This window comes from Lampetra fluviatilis, chromosome 68 (genome assembly GCF_964198595.1).
Source record: "Lampetra fluviatilis chromosome 68, kcLamFluv1.1, whole genome shotgun sequence".
Lineage (NCBI taxonomy): Eukaryota > Metazoa > Chordata > Hyperoartia > Petromyzontiformes > Petromyzontidae > Lampetra > Lampetra fluviatilis.
Genome location: NC_136342.1, coordinates 2,656,695 through 2,669,880, shown reverse-complemented (window position 1 = coordinate 2,669,880; position 13,186 = coordinate 2,656,695). Strand labels below are relative to the sequence as shown.

Genomic DNA, 13,186 nt, shown 5'->3' with positions numbered 1-13,186 from the left:
AATTACCAGCACTGCCCTCCCTCCTCACCACCACACCGCCAACCCACACCCACCCACCAAACCCACTCACCCACACCCGCCAACCAACCAAAACCCACCCACCAAACCCACTCACCCACACCCGCCAACCAAACCCACACCCACTCACCAAACCCACCCATACCCGCCCACCAACCCAAACCCACCCACCAAACCCACACCCACTCACCAAACCCACCCACACCCGCCCACCAACCCAAACCCACCCACACCCACCCACCAACCCAAACCCACCCACACCCACCCACCAACCCAAACCCACCCACCCCCACCCACCAACCCAAACCCACCCACCAAGCCCACACCCACTCACTAAACCCACCCACACCCGCCCACCAACACAAACCCACCCACACCCGCCCACCAAACCCACACCCACCCACCAAACCCACCCACACCCGCCCACCAACCCAAACCCACCCACCAAGCCCACACCCACTCACTAAACCCACCCACACCCGCCCACCAAACCCACACCCACCCACCAAACCCACACCCACCCACCAAACCCACACCCACTCACCAAACCCACCCACACCCGCCCACCAACCCAAACCCACCCACACCCACTCACCAACCCAAACCCACCCACACCCACTCACCAACCCAAACCCACCCACCAAGCCCACACCCACTCACTAAACCCACCCACACCCGCCCACCAAACCCACACCCACCCACCAAACCCACCCACACCCGCCCACCAACCCAAACCCACCCACCAAACCCACCCACCCACACCCGCCCACAAACCCAAACCCACCCACACCCGCCCACCAACCCAAACCCACCCACACCCGCCCACCAAACCCACACCCACCCACCAAACCCACCCACACCCGCCCACCAACCCAAACCCACCCACCAAACCCACCCACCCACACCCGCCCACAAACCCACCCACACCCGCCCACCAACCCAAACCCACCCACACCCGCCCACCAAACCCACACCCGCCCACCAAACCCACCCACACCCGCCCACCAAACCCACACCCACCCACCAAACCCACCCACCAACCCAAACCCACCCACACCCGCCCACAAACCCAAACCCACCCACACCCGCCCACCAAACCCACACCCACCCACCAAACCCACCCACCCACACCCGCCCACCAACCCAAACCCACCCATCCGCCCACACCCATCCACCGACCCACACCCACCCAAACCCACCCACACCCGCCCACCAAACCCACACCCACCCACCAAACCCACCCACACTCCGACCCACACCCACCCACACTCGCCCGACCCACACCCATCCACACCCACCCACACCCGCCCACTGACCCACAAAACACTCCCGCCCACCCCGCCCACCGAACCACACTCGCCCAGCCAACCCATACCCATCAACCGACCCAAACCCACCCACCGCGCACGCCCCCCCCCCTCCCCATCCACCCACCAACCCACCCACCCGTCAGCCCACCCACCCGCCCGTCAGCCCACCCACCCACCCATCCACCCACCAACCCACCCACCTATCCACCCACCAACCCACCCGCCCGTCAGCCCACCCACCGTGCACACCCCTCCCCACCCACCCACCCACCTGCTGCTGCTGGCGCTGGAATCTCGGTGGCAGCGTCTTCTGGAAGTGGCGGGAGTAGGCGTGCGCTGGCGCCGCTTGCTGTGCCACCATCGCCCCCACCCGCTCCCTCAGCGGCCCCCCCATGCCGCCCTCCCCCCCCACCGATTCCCCCGCCCCCCTCTCCTCGTCCGCGGGGCGGCGGTGGCGGCGGCGGCAAGGCTGGCGCCAACGCCGCTGCCGTCAGCGCAGCGACAGAGGCTGGCGCCCCCGGCGCTGTCGGCTTCTGAGGTGGCGGTGTCGGAGTCGGGGTTGGTGGCGGTTGTGCGGAAGCTGCTGCTGCTGCGTTTTTGACGGAGCTCATGCTGCTGCTGCTGCTATTGCTGCTGCTGCTGCTGTTGCCGATGTTGGCGGTGGCGCTAGCGGAGAGGGAGGTGGAGACGGGGAGGGACACGCGGCCCGCGCCCTCTTTCCAGCCCGCCGGCGCCAGAGGGGGATCTGTGAAGGCACAGGCGCGCAACCCGCGCGGTGGCAGAGAGCGAGCGGGTTGAGTGAGCGAGCGGGTAGATGAGCGAGTGGGTGGGAGAGTTTGTGAGCAGGTGAGTGAGTGAGTGAGCAGGTAGGTGAGGGAGGGGGTGGGTGAGTTTGTGAGCGAGTGAGAGAGTGAGAGAGCGAGCGGGTAGGTGAGGGAGGGGGTGGGTGAGTTTGTGAGCGAGTGAGAGAGTGAGCGGGTAGGTGAGGGAGGGGGTGGGTGAGTTTGTGAGTGAGTGAGTGAGAGAGCGAGCAGGTAGGTGAGGGAGGGGGTGGGTGAGTTTGTGAGCGAGTGAGCGAGTGAGAGAGTGAGCGGGTAGGTGAGGGAGGGGGTGGGTGAGTTTGTGAGCGAGTGAGAGAGTGAGCGGGTAGGTGAGGGAGGGGGTGGGTGAGTTTGTGAGCGATTGAGCGAGTGAGAGAGTGAGCGGGTAGGTGAGGGAGGGGGTGGGTGAGTTTGTGAGCGAGTGAGCGAGTGAGAGAGTGAGCGGGTAGGTGAGGGAGGGGGTGGGTGAGTTTGTGAGCGAGTGAGCGAGTGAGAGAGTGAGCGGGTAGGTGAGGGAGGGGGTGGGTGAGTTTGTGAGCGAGTGAGCGAGTGAGAGAGTGAGCGGGCAGGTGAGGGAGGGGGTGGGTGAGTTTGCGAGCGAGTGAGCGAGTGAGAGAGTGAGCGGGTAGGTGAGGGAGGGGGTGGGAGAGTTTGTGAGCGAGTGAGAGAGCGAGCGGGTAGGTGAGGGAGGGGGTGGGAGAGTTTGTGAGCGAGTGAGAGAATGAGCGGGTAGGTGAGGGAGGGGGTGGGTGAGTTTGTGAGCGAGTGAGCGAGTGAGAGGGTAGGTGAGGGAGGGGGTGGGTGAGTTTGTGAGCGAGTGAGAGAGTGAGCGGGTAGGTGAGGGAGGGGGTGGGTGAGTTTGTGAGCGAGTGAGCGAGTGAGAGGGTAGGTGAGGGAGGGGGTGGGTGAGTTTGTGAGCGAGTGAGCGAGTGAGCGGGTAGGTGAGGGAGGGGGTGGGTGAGTTTGTGAGCGAGTGAGCGAGTGAGAGAGCGAGCGGGTAGGTGAGGGAGGGGGTGGGTGAGTTTGTGAGCGAGTGAGAGAGTGAGCGGGTAGGTGAGGGAGGGGGTGGGTGAGTTTGTGAGCGAGTGAGAGAGTGAGAGAGTGAGCGGGTAGGTGAGGGAGGGGGTGGGTGAGTTTGTGAGCGAGTGAGTGAGTGAGAGAATGAGCGGGTAAGTGAGGGAGGGGGTGGGTGAGTTTGTGAGCGAGTGAGAGAGTGAGAAAGTGAGCGGGTAGGTGAGGGAGGGGGTGGGTGAGTTTGTGAGCGAGTGAGTGAGTGAGCGGGTAGATGAAGGAGTGAGTGGGTGAGTTTGTGAGCGAGTGAGAGAGTGAGCGGGTAGGTGAGGGAGGGGGTGGGTGAGTTTGTGAGCGAGTGAGAGAGTGAGCGGGTAGGTGAGGGAGGGGGTGGGTGAGTTTGTGAGCGAGTGAGTGAGTGAGAGAGTGAGTGGGTAGGTGAGGGAGGGGGTGGGAGAGTTTGTGAGCGAGTGAGAGAGTGAGCGGGTAGGTGAGGGAGGGGGTGGGTGAGTTTGTGAGCGGGTGAGTGAGTGAGAGAGTGAGCGGGTAGGTGAGGGAGGGGGTGGGTGAGTTTGTGAGCGGGTGAGTGAGTGAGTGAGTGAGCGGGTAGGTGAGGGAGGGGGTGGGTGAGTTTGTGAGCGGGTGAGTGAGTGAGAGAGTGAGCGGGTAGGTGAGGGAGGGGGTGGGTGAGTTTGTGAGCGAGCGAGTGAGTGAGAGAGTGAGCGGGTAGGTGAGGGAGGGGGTGGGTGAGTTTGTGAGCGAGTGAGAGAGTGAGCGGGTAGGTGAGGGAGGGGGTGGGTGAGTTTGTGAGCGGGTGAGTGAGTGAGAGAGTGAGCGGGTAGGTGAGGGAGGGGGTGGGTGAGTTTGTGAGCGGGTGAGTGAGTGAGAGAGTGAGCGGGTAGGTGAGGGAGGGGGTGGGTGAGTTTGTGAGCGGGTGAGTGAGTGAGAGAGTGAGCGGGTAGGTGAGGGAGGGGGTGGGTGAGTTTATGAGCGGGTGAGTGAGTGAGAGAGTGAGCGGGTAGGTGAGGGAGGGGGTGGGTGAGTTTGTGAGCGAGTGAGCGAGTGAGAGAGTGAGCGGGTAGGTGAGGGAGGGGGTGGGTGAGTTTGTGAGCGAGTGAGAGAGTGAGCGGGTAGGTGAGGGAGGGGGTGGGTGAGTTTGTGAGCGGGTGAGCGAGTGAGAGAGTGAGCGGGTAGGTGAGGGAGGGGGTGGGTGAGTTTGTGAGCGGGTGAGTGAGTGAGAGAGTGAGCGGGTAGGTGAGGGAGGGGGTGGGTGAGTTTGTGAGCGGGTGAGTGAGTGAGAGAGTGAGCGGGTAGGTGAGGGAGGGGGTGGGTGAGTTTATGAGCGGGTGAGTGAGTGAGAGAGTGAGCGGGTAGGTGAGGGAGGGGGTGGGTGAGTTTGTGAGCGAGTGAGCGAGTGAGAGAGTGAGCGGGTAGGTGAGGGAGGGGGTGGGTGAGTTTGTGAGCGAGTGAGTGAGTGAGCGGGTAGATGAAGGAGTGAGTGGGTGAGTTTGTGAGCGATTGAGAGAGTGAGCGGGTAGGTGAGGGAGGGGGTGGGTGAGTTTGTGAGCGAGTGAGAGAGTGAGCGGGTAGGTGAGGGAGGGGGTGGGAAAGTTTGTGAGCGAGTGAGAGAGTGAGCGGGTAGGTGAGGGAGGGGGTGGGTGAGTTTGTGAGCGGGTGAGAGAGTGAGAGAGTGAGCGGGTAGGTGAGGGAGGGGGTGGGTGAGTTTGTGAGCGAGTGAGAGAGTGAGAGAGTGAGCGGGTAGGTGAGGGAGGGGGTGGGTGAGTTTGTGAGCGAGTGAGTGAGTGAGAGAGTGAGCGGGTAGGTGAGGGAGGGGGTGGGTGAGTTTGTGAGCGAGTGAGTGAGCGGGTAGGTGAGGGAGGGGGTGGGAGAGTTTGTGAGTTTGTGAGAGAGTGAGAGAGTGAGCGGGTAGGTGAGGGAGGGGGTGGGAGAGTTTGTGAGCGAGTGAGCGAGCGAGTGAGTGAGAGAGTGAGCGGGTAGGTGAGGGAGGGGGTGGGAGAGTTTGTGAGTTTGTGAGAGAGTGAGCGGGTAGGTGAGGGAGGGGGTGGGAGAGTTTGTGAGTGAGTGAGCGAGTGAGCGAGTGAGAGAGTGAGCGGGTAGGTGAGGGAGGGGGTGGGTGAGTTTGTGAGCGGGTGAGTGAGCGGGTAGGTGAGGGAGGGGGTGGGTGAGTTTGTGAGCGAGTGAGTGAGTGAGAGAGTGAGCGGGTAGGTGAGGGAGGGGGTGGGTGAGTTTGTGAGTGAGTGAGTGAGAGAGCGAGCAGGTAGGTGAGGGAGGGGGTGGGTGAGTTTGTGAGCGAGTGAGAGAGTGAGAGAGTGAGCAGGTAGGTGAGGGAGGGGGTGGGTGAGTTTGTGAGCGAGTGAGCGAGTGAGAGAGTGAGCGGGTAGGTGAGGGAGGGGGTGGGTGAGTTTGCGAGCGAGTGAGCGAGTGAGAGAGTGAGCAGGTGGGTGAGTTTGTGAGCGAGTGAGAGAGTGAGAGAGTGAGCGGGTAGGTGAGGGAGGGGGTGGGTGAGTTTGTGATCGAGTGAGCGAGTGAGAGAGTGAGCGGGTAGGTGAGGGAGGGGGTGGGTGAGTTTGCGAGCGAGTGAGAGAGTGAGAGAGTGAGCGGGTAGGTGAGGGAGGGGGTGGGTGAGTTTGTGAGCGAGTGAGCGAGTGAGAGAGTGAGCGGGTAGGTGAGGGAGGGGGTGGGTGAGCGAGTGAGCGAGTGAGAGAGTGAGCGGGTAGATGAGGGAGGGGGTGGGAGAGTTTGTGAGCGAGTGAGCGAGTGAGAGAGTGAGCGGGTAGGTGAGGGAGGGGGTGGGAGAGTTTGTGAGCGAGTGAGCGAGTGAGAGAGTGAGCGGGTAGGTGAGGGAGGGGGTGGGTGAGTTTGTGAGCGAGTGAGAGAGTGAGAGAGTGAGCGGGTAGGTGAGGGAGGGGGTGGGTGAGTTTGTGAGCGAGTGAGAGAGTGAGAAAGTGAGCGGGTAGGTGAGGGAGGGGGTGGGTGAGTTTGTGAGCGAGTGAGTGAGTGAGCGGGTAGGTGAGGGAGGGGGTGGGTGAGTTTGTGAGCGAGTGAGAGAGTGAGAGAGTGAGCGGGTAGGTGAGGGAGGGGGTGGGAGAGTTTGTGAGCGAGTGAGAGAGTGAGCGGGTAGGTGAGGGAGGGGGTGGGTGAGTTTGTGAGCGAGTGAGTGAGTGAGAGAGTGAGTGGGTAGGTGAGGGAGGGGGTGGGAGAGTTTGTGAGCGAGTGAGTGAGTGAGCGGGTAGGTGAGGGAGGGGGTGGGTGAGTTTGTGAGCGAGTGAGTGAGTGAGAGAGTGAGTGGGTAGGTGAGGGAGGGGGTGGGAGAGTTTGTGAGCGAGTGAGTGAGTGAGCGGGTAGGTGAGGGAGGGGGTGGGAGAGTTTGTGAGCGAGTGAGAGAGTGAGCGGGTAGGTGAGGGAGGGGGTGGGTGAGTTTGTGAGCGGGTGAGTGAGTGAGAGAGTGAGCGGGTAGGTGAGGGAGGGGGTGGGTGAGTTTGTGAGCGAGTGAGTGAGTGAGAGAGTGAGCGGGTAGGTGAGGGAGGGGGTGGGTGAGTTTGTGAGCGAGTGAGCGGGTAGGTGAGGGAGGGGGTGGGTGAGTTTGTGAGCGAGTGAGCGAGTGAGAGAGTGAGCGGGTAGGTGAGGGAGGGGGTGGGTGAGTTTGTGAGCGAGTGAGAGAGTGAGAGAGTGAGCGGGTAGGTGAGGGAGGGGGTGGGTGAGTTTGTGAGCGAGTGAGAGAGTGAGAGAGTGAGCGGGTAGGTGAGGGAGGGGGTGGGTGAGTTTGTGAGCGAGTGAGAGAGTGAGAGAGTGAGCGGGTAGGTGAGGGAGGGGGTGGGTGAGTTTGTGAGCGAGTGAGAGAGTGAGAGAGTGAGCGGGTAAGTGAGGGAGGGGGTGGGTGAGTTTGTGAGCGAGTGAGAGAGTGAGAGAGTGAGCGGGTAGGTGAGGGAGGGGGTGGGTGAGTTTGTGAGCGAGTGAGAGAGTGAGAGAGTGAGCGGGTAGGTGAGGGAGGGGGTGGGTGAGTTTGTGAGCGAGTGAGAGAGTGAGAGAGTGAGCGGGTAGGTGAGGGAGGGGGTGGGTGAGTTTGTGAGCGAGTGAGAGAGTGAGAGAGTGAGCGGGTAAGTGAGGGAGGGGGTGGGTGAGTTTGTGAGCGAGTGAGAGAGTGAGAGAGTGAGCGGGTAGGTGAGGGAGGGGGTGGGTGAGTTTGTGAGCGAGTGAGAGAGTGAGAGAGTGAGCGGGTAGGTGAGGGAGGGGGTGGGTGAGTTTGTGAGCGAGTGAGTGAGTGAGCGGGTAGATGAAGGAGTGAGTGGGTGAGTTTGTGAGCGAGTGAGAGAGTGAGCGGGTAGGTGAGGGAGGGGGTGGGAGAGTTTGTGAGCGAGTGAGAGAGTGAGCGGGTAGGTGAGGGAGGGGGTGGGTGAGTTTGTGAGCGAGTGAGAGAGTGAGAGAGTGAGCGGGTAGGTGAGGGAGGGGGTGGGTGAGTTTGTGAGCGAGTGAGAGAGTGAGAGAGTGAGCGGGTAAGTGAGGGAGGGGGTGGGTGAGTTTGTGAGCGAGTGAGAGAGTGAGAGAGTGAGCGGGTAGGTGAGGGAGGGGGTGGGTGAGTTTGTGAGCGAGTGAGAGAGTGAGTGAGTGAGCGGGTAGATGAAGGAGTGAGTGGGTGAGTTTGTGAGCGAGTGAGAGAGTGAGCGGGTAGGTGAGGGAGGGGGTGGGTGAGTTTGTGAGCGAGTGAGAGAGTGAGCGGGTAGGTGAGGGAGGGGGTGGGTGAGTTTGTGAGCGGGTGAGTGAGTGAGTGAGCGGGTAGGTGAGGGAGGGGGTGGGTGAGTTTGTGAGCGGGTGAGTGAGTGAGAGAGTGAGTGGGTAGGTGAGGGAGGGGGTGGGAGAGTTTGTGAGCGAGTGAGTGAGTGAGAGAGTGAGCGGGTAGGTGAGGGAGGGGGTGGGAGAGTTTGTGAGCGAGTGAGTGAGTGAGAGAGTGAGCGGGTAGGTGAGGGAGGGGGTGGGTGAGTTTGTGAGCGGGTGAGTGAGTGAGTGAGCGGGTAGGTGAGGGAGGGGGTGGGTGAGTTTGTGAGCGAGTGAGTGAGTGAGAGAGTGAGCGGGTAGGTGAGGGAGGGGGTGGGTGAGTTTGTGAGCGGGTGAGTGAGTGAGAGAGTGAGCGGGTAGGTGAGGGAGGGGGTGAGTGAGTTTGCGAGCGGGTGAGCAAGTGAGCGAGCAAGCAGGTAGATGAGCGAGTGTGTGGGCGAGCATGTGAGCGGGCGAGCGAGTGAGCAAGCGAGCGCGCAGGGAGACGTGACAGTGGATGGGTAGGTGTGCGAGTTCGTGAGCGGGTGAGCGAGGGTGTCAGCCGGTGAGCGGACAGATGAGTGGGTGGGTAGCTTGGTGAGTTGGTGAGCGAGCGACCGGCTACACAGTCTCCAACCCCGGCCATTTAGACCTTCGTGCACCCCCCACCCCATCTCCGTACCGTGTGCCCCGATACTTCGATTGCCGGCTCCGCTCTCCGCGCCGATCCGGATCCGGCACGCGCCGGTTCCGCCGGTGACGCCGACCGGCGCAGCCTCCGCTTCTTTCTTTGGCGCCGGCGCGGGAGCCGGCTTCAGCGGGGGGAGGGGCGGGGCGGAGCAGGTGGTGCCCGAGGGGAGGGGCGAGGAGGAAGAGGAGGAAGAGGAGGGGGGGGCGGGCGAGGTGGTGGTGGTGGTGGACGACGCAGCAGCAGCAGCAGCAGCGTCGGGAGGAGGAGCGGCGGGAGCCACTTTGAGCTCCGAGTCGGATCGGGGAGTTCGACTGTGAGAGAGAAGATGGCGATGATGATGAGGATGATGACGATGAGGATGATGACGAAGGTGATGATGACAATGATGACGATCGTGAGGATGACGATGATGACGACGACGACGAAGATGATGATGACGATCGTGAGTATGACGATGACGACGATGACAATGATGACGATCGTGAGAATGACGATGATGACGAAGATAATGATGACGAAGGTGAAGATGACAATGACGACAACGAAGACAATGATGACGATCATGAGGATGACGATGATGACGACGACGACGAGGAAGATGATGATGACGAAAGATGAGATGACAATGACGACGATGACGACGAAGACAATGATGACGATCGTGAGGATGACGATGACGAGGGAAGGGAGGGAAAAGGGTGGAGGAGAGGCGTGAGCCCGGTAGGAGGCACAAAACAGAGAGAGGGGAAAAGGAGAGGAGTGAGAAGGGTGCAGGAGGGGAGATGGGAGGGTATGAAGAGAAGAGAGGTGGAGAGAGTGATGCAGGTGAGAGCGCGGGGAGAGGGAACAGAGTAGAGAGAGCACGAGAGATGAGAGAGGAAAGGAGTGGGGGGGGGGTGGGGAGATGCAGGGGAAACAGAGAGAGTCATTTGCTAGTCCAATTACACAGAGCTCCACTCACACAGAGCGGTGCGCAAACCAACGCACGGCACACGTACGGAGCGCACAAACACCGTGCCAACAACAACACCACCTTCTCCAACCATTATATAAACGGAGTGGTAGCTCCTGCAATCTCTCATTTACTTGATACAGCTGTCGTGGCTGTGACGGTACCACCTGAAGACGGAAGCTTGTGTTGCCTCCGAAACGTCGTGATTTTTATTTTATTTTTTAATGTTTTTACCTACGTGACTTTACCGAAAAAAACCTAAGAATACGCAGTGCACAATACATGGCACCAGAGGACGCCAAATACAAAGATCCCCGAAATTTTGACCGAAAACTTTCGTGGCCGCAGGAATTCATATGCTTGGTTTCTTTCGGTAAAGTCACGTAGATAGAAAATACAATCAATTGAGAATAATAAAAGCAAAAATAACCACGACGTTTCGGATCGCCTGATGAAGACCGCTTGTGTTGCGATCGAAACGTCGTGGGTTTTTTGCTTAAATTATTTTCTATTTATTTATATTTTATTTTTTATTTACGTGACTTTACCGAAAGAACCAAGAATACAAAGATCCCCTGTATAGCCTTAACAGACTGTAGAGACAAGTGCTGTTAAGAGCGAGCACCTATGAAGGCCGGAACGGTACACGATGGGGGTGATGTTGGCCAGCACCACGCCCAGCACCGGTTCAGATAATCGTCACACCGGTGTTGGCCGTGAGCGGGAATCGAACTCGGGTCGCCGGGTTCACAGCGCGGCGCAGCGCTAACCGCTACACTACCGCTCCCCACACAAAGACAAAGATCCCCCATGTAGCCTTTAACAGACTGCCGGGGCAAGTGCCGTTAGCGACCGCCTATGAAGGCCGGCACTGTGGCACACGAGGGGGTCGTGGCCAGCGTAGCGCTACCCGCTACACCACCGCTGTGCAGAGTACACCACACACACACGCAACAGCACGCGCGCACGACACACAAACTCCACCCTCCCCGGCATCCACTCACATCGCCAATTCCGTCGCCGCCGCCGCCGCCACCGGCGCCGTCACCGCCGCTCCTCCGTCGCGCAGTTCGGCGGAGCCGGCGCGCGCCTGCCCGGTCCCCACAGCCACCGCCACCACCTGCTGCTGCTGCCCTCCGCCGGCTAGCGCCGTAGCCTGCGTCATCAGCATCATCTTCGCGTCGAGGCGCTTCAGCTTCTCGGCGCAAGCGGCCAGGCGCTCCTCCTCCATGCGCCGCTCCTCCGCCCCGCGCCGGCGCCGCGCCCGCTCCACCGCGGCCGACACGCCGCCGCTCGCCTGCTGCCGCCGCTGCCGCCACGCCTCGTCCTCCGCCTCCTCCGACGGCGCCTTGGCTCCCGGCGCGGGAGCCACGGGCGAGCCCGGCGCCGGTGGTGGCGGCACCGGCAAGGACCCCCCTCCTCCTCCGGGGGCGGGGAGGATGCCCCCACCCGCTATGCCACCGCCACCGCCGCCGCCGCCGGCACCGGCAACGGACGCCGCGGCCGCCGCTGCCGCCACGGCCGCGGCCGCCACGGCGACGGCGACGGCGGGCGGCATGGACGACGGCGCCTGCAGGCTGGGACGTCCCGGCATGAGCGCCAGCGGCAGCTGCAGCTGTTGCAGGTGGTGCTGCTGCTGTTGCTGCTGTTGCTGCTGTTGCTGCTGCTGAGGGAGGTGGTGGTGCTGTTGTTGGTGCGGGTGGTGCTGCTGCGGATGCTGCTGCTGCGGGTGGAGCTGGTGGAGGTGGTGCTGCTGTTGTTGGTGCTGCTGCTGCTGCTGCTGTATTAGGTGGTGCTGCTGCTGCTGCTGGTGCTGCTGCTGCTGAAGGTGGTGCTGGTGGAGGTGATGGGGCGCAGGCTGCGAGCCCAAGAGTGGCGACTGCACTCGCTGCCCCTGTGGACAAGACGGGCACGGTGTGTTAGGAATGACGGCGGTGGGTGGGTGAGGGCGGAGGGGTCACATCTGCTAGTGCCAAGGCTGCTGGTGTTGATGACTTCTCCCGCTGGAAGAGTTAACACTTCCTCCCTCAACGCTGCTTGTACCCGCTAGCACTAGTACCGCTGTTGTTACTGCGAGTGGTAGTACCTGCACCAGCGATGGTGGTGCTGTTGCCAGTGCTGGTGCTGCTTCTAGCACCGTTAGTGTTACGACCGACAGCGCTGTCAACGCAACCGCCACTGCCGCCAGTAATCGTGCGAGGACTGCTTGTGCTCTTGCAAACGCTGCCGGTATTACTGCTGATAGTGCTGCTGCTGCTGGTGCTGACAGTGCTGCTACTGCTGGTGCTACCAGTGTTACTGCTGCTAGCGCTGCTTTCCCTCTGCGTGAGCCGTTGCTGCTAGTGCCGGCGTGAGTGCCGCTGGTGGTGGTGGTGGTGCTGCTGCGAGCGCTACCACGGGGCAGGGGAGTTCCGGCGGGGCGAGACGGCGCTCGAAGCCGGGGCGGCCGGGCAACTTCCAGCTCTGAGGCACAGCGAGAGAGAGAGAGATACGAAGGGGTCACACAACGCCTGCCTGCTGCCCATGGGCCAGACACGGCCCGGTTACTTTGTTTCATACGACCCACGACCTCATTTCAAAAGGCCCACATGTTGCCTTTGGTTCAAGGCCTGGGTCCGAGTTCATAACGGCCGTGTCGGTTTCACTGCGTCTGCACTTTTCGATTTAAAGCTTCTTTCGTGACTGCAGGGATTCATCTTCTTGGTTCTTCCGATAAAGTTATCACGTAGAAGGGAAATAATAAAATAATAAAAATAAAACATCATAAAATTATTCTCACGACGTTTCGGCCACAACGCAAGCAGCCGTCCTGAAGGACGCTGTCTTTCCGACAGACCTGTTCTTCACCTGAGGACGGCTGCTTGCGTTGTGGCCGAAACGTCGTGAGAATTATTTAATGTTTTATTTTTATTATTTTATTATTTCCCTTCTACGTGACTTTACCGAAAAAACCAAGAAGATGCGTCTGCACTGCCAAGATTCCCGGGTTCCAGTCCTTGAGTCGGGGTGCATCCTAACTCGCCTGCTGATGCTGCTGCTGTTGCTGCTGCTGATGGAGCTGCTGCTGCTGCTGATGGTGATGGAGCTGCTGCTGATGCTGATGTTGCTGCTGATACGGCCCAGCTTGCGAAGACTGCATCAGTGCAGATGCCTTGATGGATAGCTCCGAAGAGGCATCCGCTCGCTGCTGGGCCACCCTGGAGAGAGAGAGGGATACACGGGCTCTCAAGGGGCACACAAACGGCCGCGTCAGGCACGCCAAGCCGGCAAATCAGAGAACCCGAAAAACGTGGCTGGCTCAGAATGGCCGTGCGACTCTTGACCACGGGCCGTACCAAAGCTTCATCTTCTTGGTTCTTTCGTTAAAGTCACGTAGAAGGGAAGTCCTCAGGACGGCTGCTTGCGTTGTGGCCGAAACGTCGTGAGACATTATTTTATTATGTTTTATTTTTATTATTTTATTATTTCCATTCTACGTGACTTTACCGAAAGAACCAAGAAGATGAATCCCTGCAGTCACGAAAGCTTTAAATCTAAATTATTTAATAGGTTTATTTTTATTATTTCCATTCTACGTGACTTTACCGAAAGAACCAAGAAGATGAATCCC

At 60.6% G+C, this 13,186-nt stretch overlaps 1 protein-coding gene across 1 annotated transcript in view; it reads right to left on the bottom strand.

Moving 5' to 3' along the window:
* Window positions 1-13,186, bottom strand: part of LOC144952532 (uncharacterized) — an 83,372-nt gene that overhangs the window by 45,477 nt on the left and 24,709 nt on the right. The window contains 5 exon segments of the mRNA XM_078882980.1: window positions 1,600-2,073; window positions 8,616-8,935; window positions 10,581-11,470; window positions 11,971-12,039; window positions 12,599-12,773. Of these exon segments, the coding sequence (XP_078739106.1) occupies window positions 1,600-2,073; window positions 8,616-8,935; window positions 10,581-11,470; window positions 11,971-12,039; window positions 12,599-12,773 (1,928 nt within the window).